Source organism: Centrocercus urophasianus, unplaced genomic scaffold (genome assembly GCF_019232065.1).
Source record: "Centrocercus urophasianus isolate 14NV4802_14NV808 unplaced genomic scaffold, USGS_Curo_1.0 seq_14, whole genome shotgun sequence".
In the NCBI taxonomy this organism is placed as follows: Eukaryota; Metazoa; Chordata; class Aves; order Galliformes; family Phasianidae; genus Centrocercus; species Centrocercus urophasianus.
The window spans coordinates 46,626,095-46,653,812 of NW_024884586.1; the positions used below are offsets into that span (position 1 = coordinate 46,626,095).

The window sequence follows — 27,718 nt, forward strand, 5'->3', positions numbered from 1 at the left end:
TACATTTAAATAGGAAGCAGGGGGAAAGAAACTCAGTTGGGAGCAACATGTGGAGACAACACAAGTTATTCCTGTTTCACCATTTTCTTGGCATTGATTTCCTCTGTCAAACAATACTTCAAATTTGGGACCTCTGTGTTCGTACTCCCCGTTGCTTCTTACTTCCTTGGAAGCATCAGGAAGGACTTATGGTATTGCTACAGCAGCTCTTACAGGAAAAGAAATGAATTGAGAAACACACTTCAAATAATGGTAGAATGAATTATTTCACCATTTTAGCCATTTCCCAGGAGGGAGAGTAGAGGGAAGAAAATGCATTTAACACTCTAAAATATTAAAATAACAGGAACCACATCAACTTCACCCCTCTGGACTTCAACCAAACTGACTGATTTAGGTAAATTCCCGGTAGATCCAAGTGGCAAACTCCATCAGAGAATATTTCTAAGCATGGCAAGGGAATTTCTCTATGCTAATGATATTATGAACTGAATCAGCTAATTTGGAGTTCTTTGGACTTAGGCCTGGTTTCTGGCAGAGTAGCAGAATATTTTTGAAATATGAACTCCCCCTTCAGTATAGAGACCAATCCTGTTTTCGTGGACAGTATTCATGGAAAATCACTTTTCTGAAGCTGTATTTGAAATGTATTTTTTAATGAGAGATATTATTCCCTTGAACTTCTGGAATAGGCTTTAAATATTCACAGCAGTAACTAACAGGCAATGAGACGAAGGGGACTGTACTTGATTTCTGAGATTTACTGGTTACATATACAGAACAAAGCAAAGCAGCACACTTTCTAAATATTTAAATACAGCATACAAATACCATCCTGATTTTGTTCATGTTCTCACTGAAAATTTTAATGGCAGTTTTGCAGAAAGCAAAATACAGGCTACACTGAAAAGAAATTACAAGTAATTCTATAGCATCCTTTGTATTTTGACATAGCAGTGAAGGTGTTTGGTAGTTCTAGCTAACTAAAAAGATGCAATTACAAAATACCTGTTTGTGTAGGTGAAAGATCTTGAACCCTCATTGAAGTTGGTGTGCTCAAATGGAGCCATCTGGGAAGTGGGGTCATGCAACCCAACCTGTCAATATCAGCATTACTGTTTGATTTGAGTGGAAAACATGGAGCCAAGTAGGTTGCCCAGGGAGGTGGTAGAGTCTCCATCCCTGAAGTTTTTCAAGAAACGTGTAGATGTCACCTTGACTGTCATAGTTTAGTAGTATGGTTGTGATGGGTTAATGGCTGGACTAGATGATCGTAGTGGTCTTTCCAACCTTAATGATCCTATGATTCTAAGCCAGAGGGCTTCACTTACTTCTACAAGCCATTTCTTGAGCTGTATAGCAAAAAAATAGTCTCAGGAAGTGTATCTTAATAGAGTTTGTTCCACAGCTGAATTTCCCCAGTGGAAATGCCTCACCTTTTAAATGAAAAATCAGGTCTTTGTGTTTCTGCTGCTTGTTTCCACTGTGGTTCTGCTTATAAGAAGCATCTCAAGCAACTGGCCCCAAAAGTCAGGAAAGGACCTCAACTCTGTGCCTAATTATTGGAGAAAAGCACCCTGAGGTAAACCAGCCTGTCCTGAAACAGAACTGGGGAGACTGCTCAGAAACAGAAAACGTCTGAGTTGGGAAGGGTTTAGCCTTTGAGGACAGAGCTGCTCAGAACAGCTGGATGGCTGCCCGCTCTGGAACTGGAGCATGGGACAGTTTATAAACTTAAAGCAAATTTTCCAACCTTATGGGATTTTCCTTATGGTCTGTTCTCAGTGGAGCAGCATTATTATTGTAAATAGATGCTCTTTTTGTCCCATCTCCCAGGGGAGAAAAAATAATGTTATGTTTGAAAATGTATGTTTTTCCCACTCAGTACTGAAGCAGTTCCTTTCCATAAAGTCTGCAGAAACTGAGCTTTAGCAGATACTGTTAATATCGTTACTTCAAAGTTCTGTCTAAATGCCTTTGCCAAGGAGTCTTTAATAAAAGACGTGGCCTCTGTCCTCTTAGAATTGCAGGGGTTGGAAACTCATTCTTGTGAGTCATCTCGGGCGTCCTCCTGCAATGTGACAGGGCCTTTCTGTCCAGCCCCTCTGCTTTTAACTCTTTCAGATGCCTAACTACTGGCTCCTGTCTCATCACAGGGATTGCTGTTTCTATCATAGACTTGTACACTGTCCCAAACCAGGAGCAAGGATGCAGCACTGTGGTGCTCTTCCCCATCCTGCTCCCAAACCACCCCTGTCCTGACTGTGCCTCCTGTGCCACTCTATGGGAATATTTTTACAGCTGCCTCCCTCTCTCCTTTGGGAGTTTTCTTTTTTTTTTCCTCTTTTTTTTTTCCCCTAGTGCTTCTCCTGTCAGTGAATGAGTTTTCCAGGCTTCTCTTCCCTTGAGACTGGTCAGCACTTTAAATATTTATGGAATCATTGCTGTGCCACTAACTGGGGTAGAAAGGTAACCCTGGGGCAATCACACTGATGAATTTTTGGTGCACTGGACTCACAGTAAGTTTGAGAAATTGCGCCAACTGTAACGTGGTTCCTCGTGGTTCTCATGTCTTCTTTCCTGGGATGAGCACTTTGTGGCTGTAGGGATAGCTGAAGGCACCACTTGGTGCCACATCCACTGCAGAGTGCAGATGGCCCTGTCTTATATGGTGACTCTCTTTGCCCTTGGTGAAATCTGTTTAAGAGGAGGTTATTGCTCGTGGTCACAAACTTATGAGTATGTGTTCTACAGAGCAAGTATTCAGGAAAAGCCATCACTGCATAATGAGATCTGCATCCTTCTCAGCCAAATGTGATAGCAACCACAGAGCTGGACAGTATTATCAGATCCTCCTTCATGCTATGCTCACCTGGCTGTGTCTCTGAGACTGTAGAGACATGATGGATAGTGCTTGGGATTGCAATGAAGTGCAGTGATTCACTCAGTATTGAGAGAGGTTTCCAGTCCACCTGGGTACATGGGAAAGTCACTGGCTGATTAATAGTGCACGAGCATTTTAGCATATGTAGAATTTGCACGTAAAGTTGTATTCAGCCAAGGCTGCTGGTAGCATGGCTTGTCTTGGGTGAAAGGCCTCTGAGTGTGAATAACAAATAACTGTGCACTAAATTCACTTTTTAAAAATTGAATATTTGAACTATTAGAAATTATTTTAAACCCTATTTTTCCAGAACTTATTTTGGGAAAAAGGAGAAGTGAATGGCCCTAAAAAGATACAGTCTGGAGCTCATCCTCATCTCAGTGACAAATTGTGAGGTCACAATTTATAGATCTTTAATTCCTCAGTATCTTATTCAGTAACTGGAAGACCCATATGTTGGGATACAAGAATTCTGATGTCTGTCCAGAGGCTGGTGAGTTATCACTCTAAAAAGCAGACTAGAAATATAATAACTTGGATTTTTTCATTGCAAAGATAAATAATAATTTGACAGGAGATGTCATTATTGTTTAATGGCTTTGTCTGAACAGAACAATTGAAGGAAATATGTTTGCTCTTCCTCATCCCTTGCCATTTCCATGATGTCATTGGGCTTCGCCCTAGCAACTGGAAAGTTAGAACAGAGGAAAGGACTACCTGCAGAGCAAAATGTACACAACAATGTATGGTAGCAATGACGAGCATCGCTGGCACTGTCTCAAGGTTTATGAAGAGAAGAGAAAATAAGATGGAAACTAAAGGCATTTTGAGTTGGCTTAATCAGTAAGTAAACCATTTTTACTGTGACTCATTTACTAAAGCACTGCCATGTCCTGCAGAAATGAAGAGGTTTGTACTTGTCTAGGAATTTTGATTGTGTAGACATTCTTACTACGTTTTTGGTGGGTTTTTTCCCCTTCATGTGGAGTATCTGCCGTTGAAAAGCATGTGCTTGGCTGTCCATGGGTGCCTGCTATGGCACCACCTTTATGTGGTTTTGACCCCTGGGGAACATAGTTGACCACATGTACTGAATAAACTATTGCTTTCAACACAGTGGCAGTGATGTTTAGTTCAAGCTGTAGAGATCTCCTTCAAGAGCCAGAGGTCAGTTTCAGTTTTGTTTTCCTCAGCTAATGTCACCTCCTGCAATATTACGCCCATAGGAAGACTGTTTTGGAGAAGAGGCTCACTTTTTCATCACTTCTACTATTTACCCTTTTTCTGCCTCAGCCACCTCAGAACACATTTTGGTCTCGTCCTGACCACTAAAAGAGGCTCTTTTGTCAGCTCACTTTTATTAGTGCTTGCAGAAGTCTTATTTTTCAATTATGGTAGCACTTGGTCTCCTCACATCAGGTTCAACCTCCCATTTTGCAAATCTTATTCAAATTTTCCTCCAATAACTTTCATATGTTGATAAATTCCTGGGATTAATCACACTCCATACATTTTTTTTTTTACATCATTTGACTTTCTCATCTTTCAAATGCATTTCCAGTTGTGGTTGCCTCCTAGAAATGCATTCATTCTACACCTGGACCATCAGGACACACTCAAAGGGTCTAACATACCACCTGGCATTCTTTGTGTTTCCTATTGCCCTTGGAATACCACAGATCTAATATGAAATATTAGCTGAATGGGGAAGATGAAATTTGAGCTGTATTTCCATTGTAGTTTGCTTATTCTCTGTGTCTAGTTTTCAGGCTGTAAACATTGTGCATGATGCAGCATTGTCCCCTGCTGTGCTTAACCCATGAGGATATGCATTGACTGCTCATTTAAGGTGAGGAAGTGAGGGGCTATAGCAGCTTCTGGGCTTTGAGTTCAGTCCTGAGTGATAAACACAATGCACGCTGGTATGGGAGAGATTGGCATACAGCTTTTTGATGTCTCTTTGCAGCATAAGGTTTTTCCAAGCATGAAATCAAAATTATAATAGCAACAGTACAAGGGGAAGTTGAATGACAGCCAGAGGGAAAGGTAAAAAGCAACTCAGGTGCCGCGTGCTCCTTCTGAGCTGTGTTTCAGTAGTGTTTGGGGACAATGGGAACTTTGTCACTGCTGCAGAAACAATCTACCCTCAGTAAATAAGACCATGGAGCATGCACACACCTCTATGTCCATGGGCTTCAAGTGGACTGTGCAAGCACAGGACAATACAGGGATGTGTGTGAAGAAGAGGGATATAAGCATTAGTAATCTAGGCTCTTCACATTCTTCAGAAAGAAAAGGTCTTGAGATGGGTTGGTGTTTGGACTAGATGTTCTTAAAAATCTTTTTCAACCTTAATGATTCTATGATTTCCAACCGCTATGACTCTACGATTCTATTCCTGAGTGTGTATATGGTGCCTGCTTCTTTTGAGTGTGGGATGATTCAGGTAAAAGGCTCCTCTTTGGTATACAAAGACTATCTAGACTTCCTAGCTGTGAAAAAAACTGGTGATTATTGAACCTCCTCTAGCTTGTGTGGTACAGGACTTAAACCTTCTGTGGAAAGGTTAAGAATTAGTGGTTCTGTAAAACTTATCTTTCCAAAAAGGCAGCCACAAAAATCTTTGAATTGCACTGGTGGCTTTCTGTTGAGTTGAACCTTGAACGTGTTATTGAGACCTTTGGTTTATTCTGGATAACAGAGAAGATTGGCAGAAAAATCCTTTCAGCTGCTGTGAGGCAAAATGAACAAATCTGTTCTGTGGCTGTGAGTCAAGAGACCTAAATCTTAAAAGAGTCAGCGCTTTCCTGTCTCAAGGTTAATGTTCAAATCTGTTTGATCAAAACTGGATGAACATTAAAAGGAAAAAAAAACCCTGCAAACATCCCTGGAAATAAACATCACAGCTCTCCCTTAGTGCTATTTATAGCTCCTTCAGTTTAATGACCCCAAGCAACACATGAAACATCTAATGTGCTACCAAAACTGTTTATAGGAGACAACCGTCTCAAGAACGTGGTAGTGTGAAGACTCCCACAGCAGCACTGTGCAGAAATTGCAAAGCTCCTGGGATAGCCTCTTCCTGTCTTAATTATGCTGTCTAATAAAGTTTTGACAGAGGAAAATAGAAGTAGTATGATATTTAGGTCATTACTGACACATCATGCCAAACAAACTGGTTGAAATCAGTGTGCCCATGCAAAGGATCAGTAATCACTTAAAAATGACAGGCATGTCAAGTGTGGACAGATGAGCTGCTGTTCCTGCAGCTGGAGGAGTTTCATAGAGACATAGAACCATTAAGCTGGAAAAGAATGCTGAGATGGTCTAGTCCAACACAACCCTTCCCACCATGCCCACTGACCATGTCCCTCAGTGCCACATCTCCATGGTTCTTGAGCACCTCTAGGGATGGTGACTCCACCACCACTCTGAGAAGCCTTTGACAGTTTCTCATCACTCCTTCTGGGAATAAGTTTGTCCTAATATCTGACTTGGGGTATTCAGTCTCTGTGATATCTGTCCAGTCTCAGTGGGTGGTTCCTCTCCCATGGAGGTGAAGCTGCTCAGTGAGCACTCCAGCCCACTTCACTGCTCAATCAACCACATTGGCTTGAATCATCACTAAAGAACAAAGCATCTGTCTCCTAATGGTAATTAATAATTGTTTTCTTCTATATTGCTTTCAATTTACAGAGCTTCTGTCATGGTTGAACTATTCTGTATGTTATTCATTAGCTGATCATATGTCACTGCTAATTTTTTTCAAATGGATTCACTATTTATAAACGTTCTCCAGTTTGTGCAGACACATGAGGAGAAGGAGGGAATTCTTTATGCCGTACACATTGTCTTCAGTCTAGGTGTTTGCAGTTCTCCCTTGGACAGACTGACCTCTCTCTTGGTCACCAAGGATACACCATCAGTTACTAAAGCTATTTGCATGGCATCCATTTGTGTACAGTCCCTAAACCAAATGGTTTGAGACTCACCACCTCTTCTCCTTAGAAACCATCTAATGAGTCCATTCACCTCTGGCTGTGCAGTGGGTTGAGTTAGTCATACGAATAGGTACTGCTCCCTAGTTGATGGAGAGTTTTCATGTAGGAAAAAAATAAATGAACTTTTGAGTACAAATTTTGGGGTGAATAAATTTCATGCTAAAAATTATTGGCTGTTGTAGAGTTCAGAAATGCCAAACAAGATGTTCAGCGGCTGCCTGGCTTAAAAAAACAAGACACATCTCCCTTCTGCCTTTCACAGAGCAGTTGCATTACTTTTGGTACTATTAAACCAGCTTGGCTAGTAGTTGAATTGAATTCTTGTTGGTACAACCTCAGCTCTAATTAAACATTTATAACTTCTCATAGTTAGACATGATACAAGTCACCCTGGCTGAGACCTCTGCTTACAGAAAATCAACATTTGATGTTGGAAAGACAGAATGGAAGCGCCATATTAAAGCATGTCCTCACTATCCAAACAAACCCTATTGTTACAGATGCGGCCAGTAATATCCTGTTTGTCACTGGGGTTACACTTTGGTTCTCCTGCCCTAGAAATAACCACTCTGTGGCAAAACCCTTTCAGTATGGGATTTGGGTTTTCACCAAAGGTGAGGAAACCTCAGTGTTCTGGCATCCAGCTAAGCGTCTTCAGAATGTCTTGAGAAGTAAACAGACTCGTAAACTTCCCTATGTTCAACAGAAGAGCCCAGTTTTGTATCCAAATAACAATTTTGCCTTCCCCATCTGTCTGGCATTACCTCAGACTCTGCTCTGTATCCATCTCATCCCAGCCCTGGCAACAGGCCTCGAACAAATTCATTTTTGTGGACTGTGGGTGAAATCTGTGGCCGAATATTATTAGTGTGCAGCTAATAACTGGTTTGGACTTCTGTACAGAGCAGCTGCACAGCAAAACACCAGTAGGCTCTCATCCCAGGCATTGCCACGTTCAAGCTGCGTGCATCCTCAAGGACACCCCATTGTTACACTTATCTGCACCATAAAAACCTACCCCAGGCCTACAGCTATAAGGATGCAGTGGAACTTGGCAAATAGATGCAGTTGGTGCTGCGGGGCCATGAACAGTTAACGCCTTGGCCACGACCACGGTGCATCTGGAGCTTTTCCCAATTCTGGGCTGGATAGCATCGCTGTCTCCCCCCAGCTGCCAGAGTTGCGGCAGTGAGAAACTGCTCTGAGATCACAATTGGAATCCTCAATTTTTAATGCTTCCCCCCACCGCTATTTTTTTCCATTAGAAAGGAGGAAATTGGTAAATGCCCTGGGACTCACAACCAAGCTGTGACCTGGAGAGGCAAATGGAAGTACTTGCTGCTGGTAATAATGGGCTGGGTGAAAAAACTTCATTGGGAAGCACAGCTCTGCAGAAACCTGCAGCAGTTAATTGCTTTTGAGCAGATTCAGCACAGGCCATCTGAAACAAATAGTTTCAGCTGTAACAAATGGTTTCAGCTCATTTGGGGAAAGTAAAATGGTTGGGTTTTGACAGGGGCAGATAAAGTAGTGTGGTAGGGTAAATTTAAAGGGGATTTTCCAGCATCTCAGTTATCCTCCAGGATAAGTCAATGTCCAAAACCTTTCTGTGCACCATGGTGATATCACTACATCCCTACTACCTCTATGCCACCTCTCCTTGTGACCATGGGCTGCCAAGTGCTTTGCAGTGGAAAGGTCCATAGCCACAAAGGATTCCAACAACTGTGAGCTCAGGTAATTTTGCCCCAGGTGAGTACTTCCCCCTCTCAATGCCTACAGTATATTAAAGTATTTTAATAGGTTATATTATATCTTATGCCACATAATGTCTTTTATACGATCATTAGGGTTGAAATGATAGCTAAGATCATCTAGTCCAACCATCAACCTATGTCTGCAACTGCATGTTATATTAGTGGATTTGTGTCTGCGTGTGTTTTTAAAGGCACTCTGCTCTGGAAGTCATTTCCACTGCTCAGTTTTTTGTACTGCTTTGTAGTGAAATGGGATTTCTCAAAAAATGTAAAATTTCATTTTTGTTCACTGCGCTTTTTGGCCACTGGCTCTGGGCAGGGTTTGTCTCAGAATAGTATGTTAATAAGCAGAGCTATTTTTTCTCTTATCTTTCTGAACTTTGCTATCAAGAACTTTTTTTAGCTTATGTTTATGTGCTATCACAGTTTAGAAGGCAAATAAGAGCAGCTGGAGATCTTTTAGAGGTCTCAATCTTCAAAGCCTGAAACTATAGCCGAACTCTACCCTAAGGAAAGTGACACTCTCCATCTGCCTGTCTTTCTCTCAGCAACTTCTGAACCCACTGGTAATTTCTACCATTTCTGACAGAGAGGAGACAAAATCAAGTTATGTTCTGGCAAGTTACTGGTTAGGGACATGCCTGGTGCCCCCACTCAGCCTGGCATCATTACCTGGATATGCACACGACCCCCACACTCATACCAAAGCCACCCAACCTACAGGTCAATGGCTGGGGCCAGCTGCCACATGGGTTTCTCCACATGCAGAGGAATTTACAGGTCTTGGCAGACTGCACAGGGTGCTGGGAGTGATGTACTACTGTATGGCAAAGCCTTAAGGGACAAACAGATCTCTATGTATCATGGGAAAGTATGTGGGTGATATCACATTGTGGGACATAAATCTGTGCAATTTTGCCTACGGCTTTTCCCTTGTGGAAGTGCTCATTTTCACCATGAATACTTCCCTATACCACCTCTGGTTAAAGACTTTTTCTAGAATGGTTCTTTGATCTGTCTGGAGGGAATAATAGAGAAAGGAGGGCATTGCTTGCATTAGAAGTGACACTGCCCACTCTTGTGGAGAAAAAGATCTTCACATTTCCACGCATCAGATTCTGCAATTACACAGCTTTCTTGTTTGGCCAGTTCATCTGCTAAACCTGACACAGAGCCAGAATGAAAACAGAGATTTTCCCATTACAGAACACCAAATCTATGATAAGCCACGCCATGAAAATTCAGTTTTTAAGGAGGTGGAGAGAGAATGAAGGAAACTCCAGCTGCTGCTGCACAAAAAGCTCTGAGTTTCACAGCATTAAAATCTGTTCTTGGAGGGGATCTTAAAAACAACTATAAGCCAAAAGAGCAGGGAGATTAAACGAACAGCAAGATCTAGGATAGGGAAACTTAAGCAGTAGTTTGAGCAACAGTTTTAGGCTGTCACACCATCTGGGTGGTAACTTTGGACACAGCTGGGTAAAGTAATTGCTCAGGATAGAGGCCTGTGAATGTGGTACTTCATCTGTGGGTCTGTTTTGCACGGTGATGCAGTGAACGTCATCTATGATCTTTGTTAGATCTGTATTTTTTTTTTTTTCCTAAATGAAAAATTCCTTCTCTATAAAGCATGCAAACCAATCACTCCTCCTGCTTCCTTCACCTCCAAGTTATAGCATAAAATTCTATTTATAGATGGAGCAACAAATGTCTCTGAAAGGAGAATTACATTTTGACAGCACTCAGAGATGCACTACTTTTCTTAGAGATTATTCCCTAAATAGGATATAAATGCTATAACTTCTACACTTTTTGCCATGAAGCAATAAGAGTATATGTAGTGCTTTGGGGCATGGTTTAGTGGGTGATATTGGTGGTAGGTGCACGGTTGGACTATAGATGAGTTAGCGGTCTCTTCCAACCTTAATGATTCTATGATTTTAATGTATATGCACATAAATATAATTGTCACCATTTGCAGCCTTCAAAGTTCAGAACTTCAGGATTTTTGTAAAAACAAACAAACAAACAAAAAAAAAACAACAACAACAACAAAAAACAAAACAAAAACAAACAAAACAAACAAAAAAAGAAAACAACCAAACAAATGAAGCATCTGAGTATAACCTGACAGAGGCTGAATTCTGTTTGCCCTGGGTTGCTTATTTACTAAAAATCAGAAGAAAGCAAGTTCTCTGCATAAATCTCGCATTGCCCCAATTGTATGAACTGCCATCTAAAGCACTCTGGCCACCATCCAGGTCTGAATCACACTCCTGTACGAGCAGTAACCCATGCATTGCCTTCAGACCATCCTCTCCCATCCTTGATCCTCCTTCACTTCCCACCTGGCTCTCGATTAAATATGTTTAAAGCCCTCCCTTACCTGCATAATGGTCAAACACAGTGGGCACGTACTCCTCAGGGAAGGCATCGTTGGCGTAGCTCATCAGCAAACAGGTTTTCCCAACAGCCCCGTCCCCAACCACCACGCATTTTAACATCTTCTTGGTGCTGTTGCTGCTCCCATCAGTGCAGTTGTCACCTTCTGCCTTGCAGCTCATCCTTGCGTCTGCTGCCTCTGCTCCTGCTGCTCCCGGGGCTTCCAAGTGCACATGAAGGAGAAATGAAGTGCGATTGTATGGACTTTTCCTGAGTTTGGAGTAGTTGGGGAAGGGGAGGAGGGGGGGGGGGAAATCTCAAACTCAGGAAATCATACTAATGTTTCCAGGCTGTCACAGCTGCTTCTAACAATTACCAGAGCAGTCCAGAGAATCATTGAGGTGAATAGATTAAATTCACAGAGAGGAGTATCGTGAAAAAGCGATCTGTCCTTTCTTGTCCGTCCGAGTCAGGAAATCCTCATCCTGCCCCACAGTTCTCTGTATTTATTGCAACTTAAAAAATATCAGCAGCCTGTGGCTTGGATTCGTGTCTGCCTTCCTCTCGCCTGGCCGCAGGAATCGGGGATTCCTGTTAAATCCACTCCATTTTCCATCTCATTTCTAACATGGAGGAGAGCCTGGAGGTTTTTAATGGAGTTTTTCCTTTCTTTCTCCAGCTTGCTGTGTGTCAGGAAATCATGGGTTTCCTGCTGAATTCCATATTAGGATCAGTGGGCTTGTGAAGGGCTGCAAACAATGGGAGCTCTGTGTGTATTTGTACTTTGGAGGAACTCTGCCAGGACGTGGAGAAAGAATAACACTAGAGGTCTCTCTGCAGACCGAAGTTTTTAGGCTTCCTGCTCCATCCCGTGCCTGGGTTGCTCTCAGGGCTGCTCTCAGGGCTGCTGGCACTGATTTGGACAGGGAGGATTTCAGAGAGGCGTTGGGACTGTGGGGGGTATGGTGGCATTGGGAGCCCTGTGCTACCCCAGCGGTGTCCTGTGCATGATCCCCACTGATCCCGTATTGGTATTTTCTTACATGTGGGAGACAGGAGGGGATGTGGGAAGGAAGGCGGGAGGTACAACAAGTAGGGAGAGTTTAATGTGAATTTGCTCTGTGTCTATAGCTCTTTAAAAACAAAACAAAACAAAAACCACAAAACCTACAAAACTTGGTTTGTAATAACTAATCACTGATTTTTCAAGTCTCTGACTTAAACACTCAGAATGTACCCCTTGCATTCCCCCTTATAAACCCCCCTCCCCTGAAAAAAAAAAGGAAAAAGCATTTTTTATCCCTAGTATAATTGTGTAAGCAAAGAGAAAGGAAAAAAAAAAAAAGAGAAATTACGAGTTGTGTGTATATATTTATGTAAAATTCCCATAGCAGTATGTGGAAAAACAGCTTTGAACAGCACGATCCCTGCCCCCTCATCTAAGTTTTGTTCTGGTCTCTCATGTGCCCCCTAGCTTCTCTTAATTTAAATATATAGCAGTCCATACGTGGGCAAGATGGAAGGCCAAACTCCCTGCTATTTCCACAAGAAAGATTTTGCATTTTCCAGTAGAAATGAGCCAGACAGACATCAACATAAACCCCAGCCCAGCAGCTCAGCACATCCTGCTGGCTGCGTTTCCCTTCCACAAGCTTAAAAAGCTTTGAAAGTGGGAAACAACCCCCGCTGGGTTTCTAGGCGAAGCTCATCAGCCCTAAAGGCTTCTCCTGCCTTGCTTGTGAAGTGCTCAAAAGCTCACACAGCCTCTGGACCATGCACACCTGGAAATGTAAAGACCAACGTAACCTAAATAATGAATCTCCTTAGCCCCACATCTGCGTGCTGCCAGAGCTCTGCAGGGACCCAGCCCTATGATGGAACAGGCCCTCAGCACCTTCCCTAGAGGTGGTCAGTGGATGAAAAAGGTGAATAAGGTTGAACAAGATTTGTTTTTTCACTCAGCCTTCTCTTACCAGGCATATTGGTCATTCAGTAATTTATGCAGTGTGTCCCATGGTCATATTATTCTTCTCCCTGCCGTTCTCTGTTGACAACAGGGATCAGAGGAGAGAGCTTTAGACCCAGCATCACACGCACTGTTACAGGTCATCACTGCAAGCTTTCCCTCAGGAGTTCAAGTGGCATCCTTTTAACTTCAAAACTACAGTCAATGGCCAAAGTTTACCCAACAGAACTTGCGAGCTCTGGGCACCCAAAGCTGTTCTCCAAGCAGTTACTCTGGGTGGAGTATCTCCCCCTGGGGGAGAATCAGGAGTTACAGGGTGTCAGTTTTGAAGCTTGTAATTGTAGCTGGGGGAGAATCCAAGTTTGTGGCTATTCAGGTGTCACATGGCCTTTGCTACCAACCCACTGATCTTTTGGGTAAGTTTGCCACATCCATGAGCACGCACATGCTGTTGCAAGGTAATTGCAAAGCTTGAGGCAGCAAGAAATTCCAATAATTCATGGTTCAGCTCCCAATTGCCTCCATCAGACAGAAACAGCTATCTCATAGGCATAATTTATTTGCAAGCTTTTCTAGCATTAAATGTATTTCTAGTTAAGGCAAGCCTTAATGCAAGTTAGTCCAGATTTAAGCTTACAACAGAATCCCCATAGCTCATTCCTCTGAGGCAGGGCTGTGTCGCTTTGATCACAAAGTTAGGCAGTCTCAGCAGGACTGTGTTCACTTCCTTTTGTTTTTGCAAGAAATTAACGAAATTTCTTTGCAGATTTTTTGGAGGTTTGAGAACAAGTCTTACTGGGAACGGCTGATGAAAGTGGGACTGTTCAGTCTGGAGAATAGGAGGCCCAAGGGAGATTTTATTGCTCTCTACAACTCCCTAAAAGGACGTTGTAGTGAGGTCTTCTTCCAGGTAACTAGTGACAGGACAAAAGGTCATGGCTTTAAGTTGTGTCAGGGGAGGTTCGAGTTGGATATCAGGAAAAAAATTCTTAGAAAGTAGCAAGGTATTGGAACAGACTGCACAGGGCAGGGAAGTGGTAGAGTCGCTGTCCCTGGAGGTGTTCAAGAGAAGGGCAGATGTCAAACTGAGTGCAGTGATTTGGTGGTGTGGTAGTGATGGGTTGATGGTTGGACTAGATGATCTTAGTGGTCTTTCCAACCTTAATGATTCTATGATAATGGAAGCGTAGTCGCTCATTAGATTCTACCTAATGGCTTTCTTTGAAAAGGCTGACAAGATGAGTTTATTTTGAGGGTGACGAACACTGACATCTTGCTCATATAGCTGTCAAATTCAGAGCTACAATTTCCACCTTAGCTATATAGATAATACGTACAGCTCCAGTGGAAATATGATAATGCTATAAGAAAAAGAGCTGTATCTGGACTAAAAGCCTGTGTTTTCTTCAACCTCTTTATTTTATCTTCGTCTGGCATCATTCAGATCAGTTGGACCAAAATATTTTAAGAGCATGTTTTGCGGCAATAGCATACAATCACCTTGGTTTATACTTTTTACTCAAGAGGCTGAGGAAACATTAACCCTTCTGCAACTTGGGGTTGTGTCTTTTACTACCAGAGCTGGCACTGACTTTGCTGTATGAATTAATGACCTAATCCTTTTGTCTAGAAGTCTAACAAAGTTTGAGGTTACTTTGCTGTGTTTTACAAAATACTTTCTGATTAAGCTGACCCTTGCATACTTGCACTGAAAGTTTTAGCTGGACTAAAAATGCTTCGGCGTATCAGAGCTGCCTGCAGCAGCATGGAATTCACAGAATTATTGGTTAGCAAAGCTCACATTCGCTGATTTAATCTGGATCCAGGGCTTATTTGCTCTTTCTGTAATCAAGTGAGAAAGTGTCAGATGTTCTCGCAAGATCTCAGTTTTTCTCAACTCTCAAATCTAATAAGAGCTTGATGGTTTCAAGCCATGAAGTTTGGAAAGACGTGCCTAAAGTAAAAAAGTGAACCAAATGAGTTGAAATGGTTGGAAAGCTTGTTGAAAAGTGTGGTTCTCAGGTATCAAACCTATTTTTCTTCCCACTCATTTTACAAGCTTCTAGCCAAGACTATAATGGCCAGAAGCCTTTAAAGGAGGCCATAATAGAGACAAGCAGACATTGTTAGCGCTGTGGATTGAAGCTGTCACCTGAGGCACTTCCTAGCAAAGATTCTCAAGCCAAGAGCTCTGCTCCAGATGAAGTGCTTCTGACTTTTTGTTAATTAACAAATTAGCTGGGAGCAGATCTATTCCCAGGACTGTGTAGTATTTCCAGCTCCCACATGCCTGCATGGAAACCTCAGCTTCATCTTCATCAGCTCAGGTCTGATGGGGCTGCCTGTCCAAGGAGCTGCTTCCTCAGGAATCAGTGAGTTCAAGGCCAGTGCAAGAAATTTCTGTGAGAAGGTCTGTAGGAGGTGAAAGACTTCCACATTTGTTAATTAGCTTTGCAGTGAGCAGTGTGTTTCCCAATTAAACCCATTTTGCAGTCTCCACAGGGTTTCAGACAAGGAAAAAATCTTGCCCTCCCAGCTTACTCTCCCTGACCAAATCTGATGCTGGCACATCATTCCACAGTGCCTCCTCTCATCTTTCTTCATGTGTTCTTGTGAGCTTAAAGCTTGTAAGTCATAAGACTTTTCTCAGTTAACTAGTTTGGTCATTGAATCTGACCACCTGGATCTGATGGGGACCTAATCTTCTATTGGGCCTTATCTTCCTTCATCATCACTTCTTGGCCTAAACTGGACAGATCTGTCCCTGCATACTCACTCGTAGGAGGTAGCTCCATGGAGTGAAAGATTTTCAAGGTGATAGGGAGCTTTTCCTACTGTTAGAAACAGCCTTGTCCATCCTTCCTCCTTCATCCTACCAGCACTGATGTGGGAATGAAGTTTCTGGCACTACTGCTGAACTGTAGATTGACTTCAGGTAAATCGTCTCACATTATTTCTTATCTTTTGTCTAATCTGCTGGGATTTTCAGAGTCTTTTGGGGCAAGGATTGTGATATGTCTGGGCATACTGAGCTTCATTATCACCGTGTAGTTCAAAGCCAGGTCAGATTCAGCACTTTTTCCAAACTGTGGGATGGTAAGATCCAGACTCTTGCAATTAAATCAAATCAAGAATTTAAGCATGCCTACAGACATGATATTCTCAGGGGAGCCTTCTTAACCTCCAGTACTACATACAGGAGTCTTGGGTTGTTCTTTTTCGTTCTTTGATTGTTTGTGTGTGCCTCCACCATGCGCTAAGAAAAATTGAAATGAAGCCGTTGTTTTTATGTATTCACTCCATCCTCTCTTCCCTTTCCTTGTTGGCAGCTCCATCCATCAGCCTCCCACAATGGTGAAACTGTTGTTGAGACCTCCAGTGAATTTGCTCTGTCAAAGAGCAGAAGCCATGAAAACAGGAGGAAAAAATAACAGTTTAACATTGACCACAGCAGGGATGGAAATGCTGTGCATGAAGCATTTTTTGAGGCAGCTTGCTGAAGGGTAGGTGCTGAGGTGTGACTTTGAGGCTTGTTGAGTGAGAGCAGGCCTTCAAAACCACTGCACGCCATCAGTCATGCTGCCACCACCCCTCTGCATGGTGGTCCACACCAGCAGCAGGGCGTCTCCTGTTTCGTGCTGCTGCCGTGGATATAATTAGTGTCATTAGGTTTCCCTTTAGAAAGAGGAGCTTATAAAACAAATTACTTTTGGGAAATGAGGTCAAGCAAAGGATGATTCATATCCGGCTCATCAGAGTACCCTAATCTCTGAACTTGCTTCCCAAAGACAGCTGCTATATAATAAGACTTGCACGTGATTTATTTGTGTGTGTGTGAATGGGGAGGTTTATTTTCAGTTAGGAAAGATGATGATTAGATTGTTAATGCATGGTTCTTTCTGCATCACTGACTGTAGATAGTGCTGTGTTACCCATCCATGCAGGTGGTAGTACTTCTCCAGTATTGGTATTTCCAGCTTTTCTGTTTAAAGGTATTTGCATTTGAATTTTGGGGATCACTTTTCCTCGGAGGTGTGAAAGTTGCCTCTGGAAACGTGTGCATCTGGAGGTCTGCTACATCTCTCTGTTTGCATCAGAGTTCTCTCATTTCCTTCCAGAAAATTGTTGGCTGTCACCTCTACCTTCTCTGCTGTCTGGTTTCTGTCTTGCATGGCTGACTTGTATAACGTTTTTATTTCTCCTCTCCACTAAGCTCTGCTTCTCTCTCATAAAAACATGCAGTTTTTACTCTTTTGGAAAGAAGGAGCGGGCTGCTTTCAGGCAGGGAACGTGCCTTGGTGCTTCATGTGATCTTTCTGCATCGACCCAAAAATGAGCAGAAGGCCGGCACTGCATCCACATTTCAGGAAGAGGTAGGTGGGATAAAAACTACAGCAGAAAGCAAATGAGTATTAAGATTGGTTGGGCGGTTTCTCTGCCTGTCTCCTTGCTGAGCCTATCCTGAGCAGAGTGTTGAGGCAAAGGCGCTGCTAAGTGACCTACTGGCACACTATTTCAAGGCCCATCACTTGGACTTGCACAAGTGTCCGGTGGCTACTGACAGACAAGTTTTGCAGCCACAGAAATTGTAGGAGTTATATTTGGCAGCTCGCTGCTTGGAGTAGCATATACCCCAGCACTTTCCACATGGTCTATTTGTTGTGTTCAGCATATCTTTTGCTGCGGGTTATACAGCTGTCAGTGTACCTGTGCTGTTGTGTGTGTGAAAAACAAAAACAAAAAAATCACCCTCCTGGTCCTCTTCTTCCTCACTGCTGCCTGTTTTTTTCTCTCAGTCACAAGCACTGTTTATTCCATGACGGCCATGTGAAATTTAGGTATAGTTTATCACTGGGGAACCATGGCTGTTGAATGCTGCAACTGTGCCCTGCACTGTGCTGCAGTCAGGTTGGATATTAAGAAAAACCTCTCTGATAGGGTGGTCAGGCATTGGCACAGGTTGTCCTGGGTGGTGGTGTAGTCAGTTTCCCTGGAGATGTTAAAGAACAGTGTAGATGTGGCACTGAGGGACATGGTTTAGTGAGCAATACTGGTGGTAGGTGGATGCTTGTACCAGATGATCTTGGAGGTCTTTTCCAATCTTAACTATTCTACATGCAATTCCATTAAGCTCCTAATGATCAGGGTTTCTTTTCCCTGCTCCCTGTTCTCCCTCTGTGCCACAAAATGAGCCTGACTGCACACTTGCTACCATCACAGAACTATCTGTGTTTGCTTCCACTGTCTGCCATGAAGTGGCAAGAATCCCCATGGATTGTTTTCCTCGGTTCAGCAGCATTTGGGGCCATGCTGTCTACATGAAAATATATTTTTAAATTGAGATCTAGTAGGCAAAGATGACTCATGAGAATTTTCAGTTTGGTCTGACTTTATTGGAGTCAAAGGTCCTGTAATGCATCAGAGATGTTACGGAGTCTCCATCCTTGGAAATATTCAGAAGACATTTTGATGCAGTCATGAACAACTGACTGTAGGTAACCCTGCTCAGGGAGGAGCCAACCACTATTATTCTGTAATTCTGTGATCTGATAGACCATGCAGCTTGATCTCCTCTTTGTAAAATGAAGTACCATGCACATACTTTTTGTACGCCTCTTTCCACACACATCTCCAAGGCATGGGACTACAACATATTTCGAATCCCATACAGAATCCTCTAGTCACACAAGAAATCACAATTTTTGCATCATTAGGATCTTGTGTGCATCATAATTACTTTCATAACAACAACAACAAAAAAAACACCAACAATTATGCTGTAGAAAACAGTCTTGCAAAGTAATATGGTTGTCAGTTCCCAGTGAACTACTACTGACTGAGCTTGACTCCAGCTTAACTTCTTTGCTCTCTTCATGACCTTTGGGATAACAGTCAGACACAGGTTGCTGTTTGTTACAGAACTGAACGATGTCTCAGAATCAGGCTCTTTTCGGTCGTCTGTCTGATTTGTGCACTGCAGGCATCAGACCTGGCCCATTGACTTGTGTTGGGATGAACTCTGCACTTTCAGCTGTTCTGAGAAGCATGTAACTTGGAAGCAACTTTTGGGGAGAGGGCTGCAATCAGTGCTGTGTGGAGCTGAAGAGACTTCTTGAAACACGTGGGTTTATTTGACATGTGAAGCAAAACATGAGAGGAAAACAGCAAGCAGCTGATAAGCATCTGTAATTTAAACATCAGACTTGTTTGATGGACTGTGCTCCCCAATGACAGGAGCAGAACAACCCCAATCTACGTGCTTTAATTAATGCAGATAATTAATACCTCCGATCTGGAGGCACAGCCTGCTCTCAGTAGGCATCCCCCAGTAGGACTTTTTCTTGGAAGTGCTTTCCCCAAGCCTGCTGTGTTCATCTGAGCCCTGTGACCATATGTTGCATTGGCTTTTGTCAGACCCAGCTGTGCAGCCTTTCATTTGTCACAGACTGCCTTTAGCTTCTTCAGCTTCGGCATCCAAGCAGCCTGAGAGCGTGCTGCTGCAGGAACAACTCAGTAAACAGAACTATTTATCCCTAGTGGTATTGTAGCCCTGGCACTGCTGCCTAGAGAGGAGGATGGTGCCCCATCCCTGGAGGCTCCAAAAGCCACGGATGGGGCCCTGGGCAACCTGAGCTGGTGGTGGGCACCTAGCCTGAGGCGAGGGTTGGGGCTGGATGGGCTTTAAGGTCCTCTCCAACCTAAGCCATTCTACGTCTTTCCCTCTGTCACAGGTGAAAGCTCACTCCATTGGTGGAAAATGAACATCAGGTGTAAGATGCTTCATTTCAGCTTGTTACCATTGCATTAATTGAAATGCTCTGCTGATTTTTATTTTTATTTTTAATCTTTCTTCCAGAACACCTTCAGAGCTTCATCTGCCTTCAAAATGGCCATTGAGAACAATTTTCATATGTCGGCTTTGGATAAATTATAAGCCCCACTCAAACCCATTCAGTAATCATCTGAATAATGGTGCAGTGATTACACATTTCTCTTTATTCTCCAGTGTCTTGAGCATTGTTAATCTTTTTAACAGCCTGAAATTACAGATAGCCACCAGAAAATTTTATTTAGACCATCTTGGGGCATATTTTGATTATTGGGGAAAAAAAAAAAGAAAAAGAAAGAACTGTATTGGAGCTGCCAAACTCTTCAGAAGATCTGTTCCCATGAGATTTCCCAACTTTTTGGTCCAGGTTCAGTTCTCAGTTCTTTTCCATATTTTCACTTAGGTAACAAGCACTGGAAAACAGTCCACTGGGAAATCGTGTGAGAGTGGGTTCATGTGACAGATCTTTCTGCAGCTTGTCATGCCACGAATAGCAAAGCAACAGCCTTTCAGCACTCAACCATGTCACTGCCTGCATCACTTTGATGGAACTGGGGTGAGTGCCTGCTTGTGGAAACAAGGAAAATGTTAACCAGCTCTTGTTTTCTCAGGAAAAAGGTTGGTTCGTGCTTCATTGAGAGTTTGCATAGCGTCTTAATTTAATTGTCCTTCTGTTACTGCAGTTCCTGCTCTTGTTGCTCTGTGCTGACATGTCAGGTTTGCATTCATTACTGCTTAGAAGACCATGTTGTAAACATTCTCCCTTTACATTAAGCACTGTGCAAAGGTATATGAAAATTCAGCAGCTTCAAACCTGTGACATTTGCAGTCTAAAGATGTGAATGAGAGGAGGGGAGGCAGAAAAGAAAGGATCGTCCAGCTCACAAGTTATGTAGTGGTGTTGCTCAAAATAGCACCCCTTGACTCATGAATCAATGGTTATCTTCAGAGTTAAATGCCTTTGAGTCACGTGCTGTTCCTACAGCAGGTTGTTCCAAATACAAGACCAGGCAAGCTTCTTGTTTATGGTATTTTCCTGGTGTGGAATCTGTCACCCTGTAGTCACTGGGGATGACTGAGTGTAAGGTGATAAAACTGCCCTCTGCGTGCAACTCAGATGCAGTGCACACAACCTATGGGCTCAGGCTGGGACTCCCCATAGTTTCTTCCCACCAGAAAATACTTGTGGTGTCATTTGGAAAAGTACATTTCTTCTTCTTTACCCAGCTGTATCAAAGACTACAGACATAGGCAATGAAAATCTCAGGACACCTGCACCATGCCTTAGCTCAGCTCTTCCATCTTCCTGTTGCTGCCTGTCCATGTTTAAACTATGCCCACTGACCAGGTTTGAATCTGGAATGGATGCTTGCTGCATCACATAGTTTGTGCTGGATGCAGCCATTCTGTCCCAAGAGGCAAAGTGCAAATCTGGACACTTGCCTGTGTCTCAGTTTCTTTGGCTGGCAATTCCCTTGGCTCCTGGCTGACAGAAGTCAGTTTGTGAGCCAACAAGTTGTCAAGTTTGAGAAGAGGAGATTCAATATGGGCTTGAAACCCAAGAGGGTATGACAGTATAGCTATGGGATGTCTCACCACTTCCCTCTGCCTTCCAGAGCATAGAAATCATGGTTATGCCTGAGCAGAACAGATCTGATCCTGCAACTAACTTCACATCACCGTGAAGTTTCCTCTCATCATACACAGCTGCTCACAGCTGTCCCAGTGTGGTTATATACAGCTTCATTTTTATTGCTTTGGGGAAAACTTGGGCTTTCAGACCCTAACAAGCTATTTGCTTCCCCTTCTCTGTCTCTTCCCACAGCTGACCTCCACGTCCAGCCGTGCAGGCATTTTCTGGTTGCAGTGCCCCTAAGCAATGCCAGCAGGTGCTGTTTCAGCCTCTCCTGCTGCTCTGTAATTAACAGCCCCAAATATGGAGCGGTGGCTGGCCCTGTGACATTTTTTGCTAAGGCTTTTATTAATTTGACACTAGTTTTCATAGCAACTCACCAGGGAGCTGTAACAAACATTCAGCTGTACCTGGCATCAGCTGGTGGGTTTACCTGCTCCAAAGGCTGTACTAAGTGCCCGAGGCGAGCTGAGGTCTGAATCCTGGGAAACAGTGCAACAGCTGGATGAAAAAGCTGGAGGATTGAAGTGGAAATGTCACAAATGAAAAGAAGGATTTGTGTCATCTTGGGCTCTGTTGTCATGGTCTATCAAAACTCCTACAAGCACTGGGAAGACTTGTCGCATCTTTGTGCTCAGTTGTACTGAGTTATAGAATTGTTTGAAATGGAAGAGACTTTTAAAAATCATCTAGTCCAAATGCCCTGCAATGAACATGGGCATCAACAACTGGACCAGATTTTTTTCCTCTTCTGAAGTAAGCTTTTCTATTGTCTCAGTGAAAAACTGTTCTGAGTGCCCTTGTGATCCCTTCATCCTGCTGTGCCCATTTCTGGCGTGAACAGACCCTCACATGGAAATGTGTGAACTCCTCAAGTTGTTTTTGCTTTGTCAGACACTATGATAATGGCTATAGCATACAAGTTTAGTATTACTTTTTATGTGTAGGCTTAGACTCTTGGTTTCATATGATATTTTGCCTTGTCTTGACGCAATTTGGTGGCAGTGCTCATCTCACGTAAAATCTGTCTTGATGGGGAAAATCCTTCTTTTAAAAAAATTGAAATACTTTATTGGAATACTTTTGCATTTACAGGTTGTATTTTTACCCCAAACTGCAGCCAGGATCTACTCCAATTAAAGGACTTGGTCTTCCCCAGATTGAATTCTCGCCCCTAGATAATTTGCAGCCTCCTCCATGTTTTCTTGCTTTGTCGTCCCATTTGCAAGCACTTCCCTCATCTGTTTCCATTTCTGTGTGGAACACAAAGGCCCATCTATTGTTTCCTTGTTTTATTGTTAGCCACCTTTGTCTGACGTAACTGGAAACTATCACAGACGTCACTTTGTTTCCTGCCAGAAATCGGGCTGCCTCCTACCTGTCTTTGCTGCCTTGCCTGCAGATACCAAAAGAAATGCCATTTAAATCCTTTATAGCTGCTGGTTTTCTGGAAATTATTAGTCCAGAGGGGACATTTAGGAACCCCAGAGATCCTTTCCAGACAGTTCCTGACAGGTCTCCTTGGACAGTCAATGGCACGTGTTGCTCTGCTGTTATTCAACATGAAGGCATCCTTCAGTGATACCTGGAGGTTCAGAGTTGTACAGTATGAGGCTCTGTCCACCAGTCGATACTGTATAGCAGTCACCAATTTATTCCACACCTTCCTTGGATGGCTCATTTCTCCCACCCACCTTCTCAAGTTGGCTTCATGATACTGATTGCAGTATCCATGTTTTCAGCTTTTCTTGGCTAGTACGTTGGTTCTTTGCCTGGAGATTTCTCTCCCTAGCGAAAATAAATTCCTTTAGCCTCAGGACTTTGCTCAGTGGTGTTCATCCTCTGATTCTTGAATATAACCCTAATGGTTTATGAAAAAAAGGAAAAAAACAGTGATAGAATGAGAGGTAATGGCCTTAAGATGCACCAGGGAAGGTTCAGATTGGATATTAGGAAAAATTTCTGTTCAGAAAGAATGGTAATACATTGGAACAGGCTGCTAAGAGGGGTGGAATTACTGTGCCTGGGAGTGTTCAAGAACTGTGGAGAAGTGGTGCTGTGTGACGTGGTCAAAAAGGTCACAGGGATGAGCTGATGGTTGGACTAAATGGCCGTAGCGGTCTTTCCAACCTTAATGATTCTTTGATTGATTCTACTGCTTTCAATGGACATTTAGGTAACATACCATGCCAGTGGTCATCATGTGTTTGAAAAGCACTGAAACTCTTAATACTGCCTTTAGAGATTTAATATCCTGTATCTTTATTATTCCTTACTATATTAAAGTTAATTACCTTTCAAGAGAATTTAATCAGTCCCATGTAAGGTCTCACTAAAGCTACCATGAAACAGCATGCAGTTGAGAACGAAGTTTCTTTCTTTCTCATACCCTGTTTCCTATGGGAACAACACATTCGATGATGTGTGCCTGACAGCAGCAAGTGTGGCTGTAGTTTGCAGTTGTCTCCAGCTCATGCACCAACACCTACTGCTAATTCTAGTGAGCAGGTGAACAGCTTATGCTCCTATTCATCCTCCTCTTCTGCAGACTAAACAATCCCAGTTCCCTCAGCTGCCCCACATAAGACTTGTGCTGCAAGACCCAACACCAGCTATGTCTCTGGTTGCTTCCATATGCAGCAAGGTGTAATTTGAGAGGCTGCATCTTGCACTCATTTGCAAAGTGAAAGTAATTTTTAGGTGCAGGTAAGTCTGTGATATAGGAAAGGGCAAAGAACATCCAGACACCATGAAGCTGCAGTGTGCAAAGCATGCACCAATGCTGCTTCACAGCTGCAGGCAGAGAGGGGTAGTCAGCCGTGCAAACAACAGCTGCATTGCCAAGGAACAAAATTACAGAGCCAGATGTTCTTCTTGGAAGTACATTGCACTGAACTTGGCAGATGAAGGCTGTAGCTGCCAAATACATCTCTTATTTGGTCATAGGTAATGATCCCTCTATCAGGGAATGCAGAGATTAAAAAAAGAAGAAAAAAAAAAAGAAAAGACCACACAGAAAATCCTCGTCAAAACATTACACTTGAAACATTAACTTTCCCTTGATCAAAATGATCCAGGAGATCCATGGCAACCTTCTCATCTCATTTGAAGGATGATGCTGTTTACTACCAGGCATGAAGTGAGAAATTTGCAGTGACAGATGCCAAGCACTTTCAAGGTATTTGTTACTGAAAGGTGACAAAGAGGCTGAGATGGTTTTTATAGCCACCACAGTTGTTTGTGGGTGCTGCTGTAATTCTCAGCTAAGGCTGCAAGTGAAAAGGAGAACTTCTGGTTCTGTCTCTATAGTAAACACCAGGAGTTGGGGTTTTTGAGGATACGTCTATGCTGAAGTCACGTCTGTGTGGTAGAGCCAGACCTGACCTAGCTGAAGAACAGCAGCTCTGAGTGATAGACTTGCTGTGGCTTTATGTAACATCCAGCAGATTACTGCTCATGTATCTGTCTTCACTGGAAATTTTAAAGCCTGATGTTGCCCATATAGCTTTCTAGAACTAATGTTGCTGGGGCTTGTGGTAAACTGTAACGGTAACATGGAGAAATAAAGGTCCAAATTCTTGCCAGCTAGTGGGACATGATTCATACAGAATCATAGAATTGTTAGACTAGGAAGGGACTCTTAAAGGCCATCTGGTCCAATTCCCCTGCAATGCACAGGGACACCCACAGCTCCATCAGGTGCTCAGAGCCCAATCCAGCCTGACCTTGGGTGTCTGCAGGGGCATCTACCACGTCTCTGGGCAGCCCGTGACAGTGCCTCACCACTCACACTGAAAAAAATTCTTCCTTATACCCCATTTAAATCTCCCCACTTTCAGTTTGAAACCATTTTCCCTTGTCCTATCAAAACAGACCCTAATAATGAGTCAAACCCCTTCCCTGCAGCTCCCCTATAGGTATTGAAAGGCTGTTATTTGGTTTTCCCAGATCCTTGTCTTTTCCATTTGATCCTTCTCTCCTGGAAATCTCAAGCTGCAAACCCAAATCTTTTTTAGAAGTAACAAAGAAATTAACAACAGCACAAACCCCTCTGACAAATAAATCTGTCAGTAAGGAACTTACCCCTAAAACTCCTTTGGCCTTACATTCCCCATGTGTGATATTAAACTCACTCCTGCACCATCAACGAATCTAAATTTCGGTATCTTAGGGATTGCAACAGAGCTTGGAAAATCCACAGATCTCAATTGGAACGCGCAGCTCACTGTGAAGGACCTCTTTGTCTCTGTCACACCCAGTTTACAGTTTACCCCCTCTCCATCGATCTGCAGCTGGGAGAGGAAAAAGTTCTGCTTAAAATGCAGATTTGCAGGGAGAAGTCCTGCGCTGCTGTTATCTTCCAGGGGCTCGGGGACAACAAGCGTCTCTCCCCACCTAGTGGTCATTGGGAGATTTTTAATAGAGCGATGGCCTAAAGCAGGGGATTACCAGCACCGCGAGGGATGCATCTTGCTTTTTTTCCATGCCAGTGCTGGGAAGAGATGATTGTTCTTTCTTTTTGTGTCCAGCCGAGGTGAAAGCAGACAGGAGGAATTCTGTAGGATCCCTTTGTTCCTAATAGACTCATTAAAACATGAAGAGTGTAAGAAGCTGAGCTGATGCTAGGAAAAGGTTGTAAGAAATGATGGAGTGGTGGATGCTCATGTTTCTTTACTCCATAATCTACCTGTTGTGGGTTTTGCAGTGAGTGAGAACAAATTTTATATGTGATCGGGACAGAAATGTCTTCATTGCTCGAATGTTTGGCCTAGTGGTGGGCAATCCCTTCTGCAAAGTGTGCAGAGTTGAGCGAGGGGAGAAGAATATAGAATTAAAATGCATATGTCTGTTAAGCAAAGCTGGTACTTTTCTAAATTTGAATAAAGAAGCAAGGAGATTAAACTGTGAAAGCAAATAGAATTGTGCAAATTATTCCCATGCTGGTGCTCAAAGGTGTTATTGGTAACATTGACAGAGCATGCATGGAGCAAAACAGCTTCACATGAGACTTTCCACAACTTTCCGCTTGACTATTCGTACAGAGCTCACATGGCTGTTACATGGGGAATGGTCTTTCTGGGGAAGACAGTGCTTCATTTACTACTCCCTTTCTAGAGCAAGGCCACACCTCGAGGGCTGTGTTCAGTTTTGAGCCCCTCGCTACGAGAAAGGCGTTGAGTTCCCTGGAGCATTTCCAGAGAAGGGCAACAAAGCTGGTGCGGTTCTGGAGCACAATGGAAATTGTTCAAGAACCATGGAGACGTGGCAGTGAGGGATGTGGTCAGTGGGCATAGTGCGGGTGGACTGGAGGTTGGATGGGGTGACCTTAGAAGTCTTTTCCAGCCTCAGTGATTCTATGAGACATATGAACAGAGCAGCCAAGTGTGCCTGCAGCCCCAGCAGTGCCTCAGGCTGCTGATGTACGGCTCAGCCTCAGGGCTAGCGCTCATCAGATTTTCCATTTAAGCATTATTATTTTATAACTTTGAAATGAGGATAATGATATTTATCTTTCCGTGAACAATGCTTGGAAAATCAAAGACAAAATATAACAATTAAAGACTTTACTTGCATCAGAAGTGCTGGCTGAGGCTTGTTATCTGCAGGAATTCTGGGTTGCCCTTCCCTCTTTTAGACTGTATCCTGCTGTTCTGCATGCAGACAGGAACAGGGGACCCATGTCATGCTGTTGCTGTTTCCTCCAGTGAAGGAATTTAATGGAAGACTCTTAAAGGAAATCCCTGTAGCTTATGGCTGTTGTTTTGTTTTGTTTGTTTTTCCCCTTGAAAAAGAGCCTTGAACGCAACGCCAGTAGAGGTTGGTGGCCCTGCCTGTGGTGGGGGGTTGGAGCTTCATGATCCTTGAGGTCCCTTCCAACCCAAGCCATTCTATGATTCTATGATTCTATGACTGACATGAGCCAAAAGGAGCTACTTTGCCTGGGGCAGGGTGGCTCAGGAGGGACCAGCAATTCAGGCAGAGCTTTGTGCAGGGGGCTCCGCTGTCCTGCATCCTGTGATATCAGCCAGCTCCACCAAACACCCCAGGTACCTGCTCCCTTGCAGATGATCATTCCCCCTCCTGTACACCCAATTCAGGGAATAAGGGATGACTCATGTCCTCTGAGATTCCTTATATTTCTCCAGATAAACCAACCAAGCAAGAAGCTGATCCTTTTAACTGAGATTTGAACTGCTCTGGGTTTCATGCTGGAGAGCAGATGGATGTTTCCCTTGGTAGAAAATGGGTTCCCATTGCTGTGAGCT

The 27,718-nt window shown here is 43.2% G+C and overlaps 1 protein-coding gene across 1 annotated transcript in view; it reads right to left on the reverse strand.

The window, feature by feature from the left end:
* The window catches only part of RHOJ (ras homolog family member J), a 47,002-nt gene extending 35,234 nt beyond the window's left edge, over nt 1–11,768 (reverse strand). Inside the window, exon 1 of the mRNA XM_042814328.1 lies at nt 11,029–11,768. Coding sequence (XP_042670262.1) covers nt 11,029–11,206 — 178 coding nt within the window. The 5' untranslated portion in view covers nt 11,207–11,768. The remainder of the gene's footprint in view (nt 1–11,028) is intronic.
* Nucleotides 11,769–27,718: the final 15,950 nt, after the last annotated feature.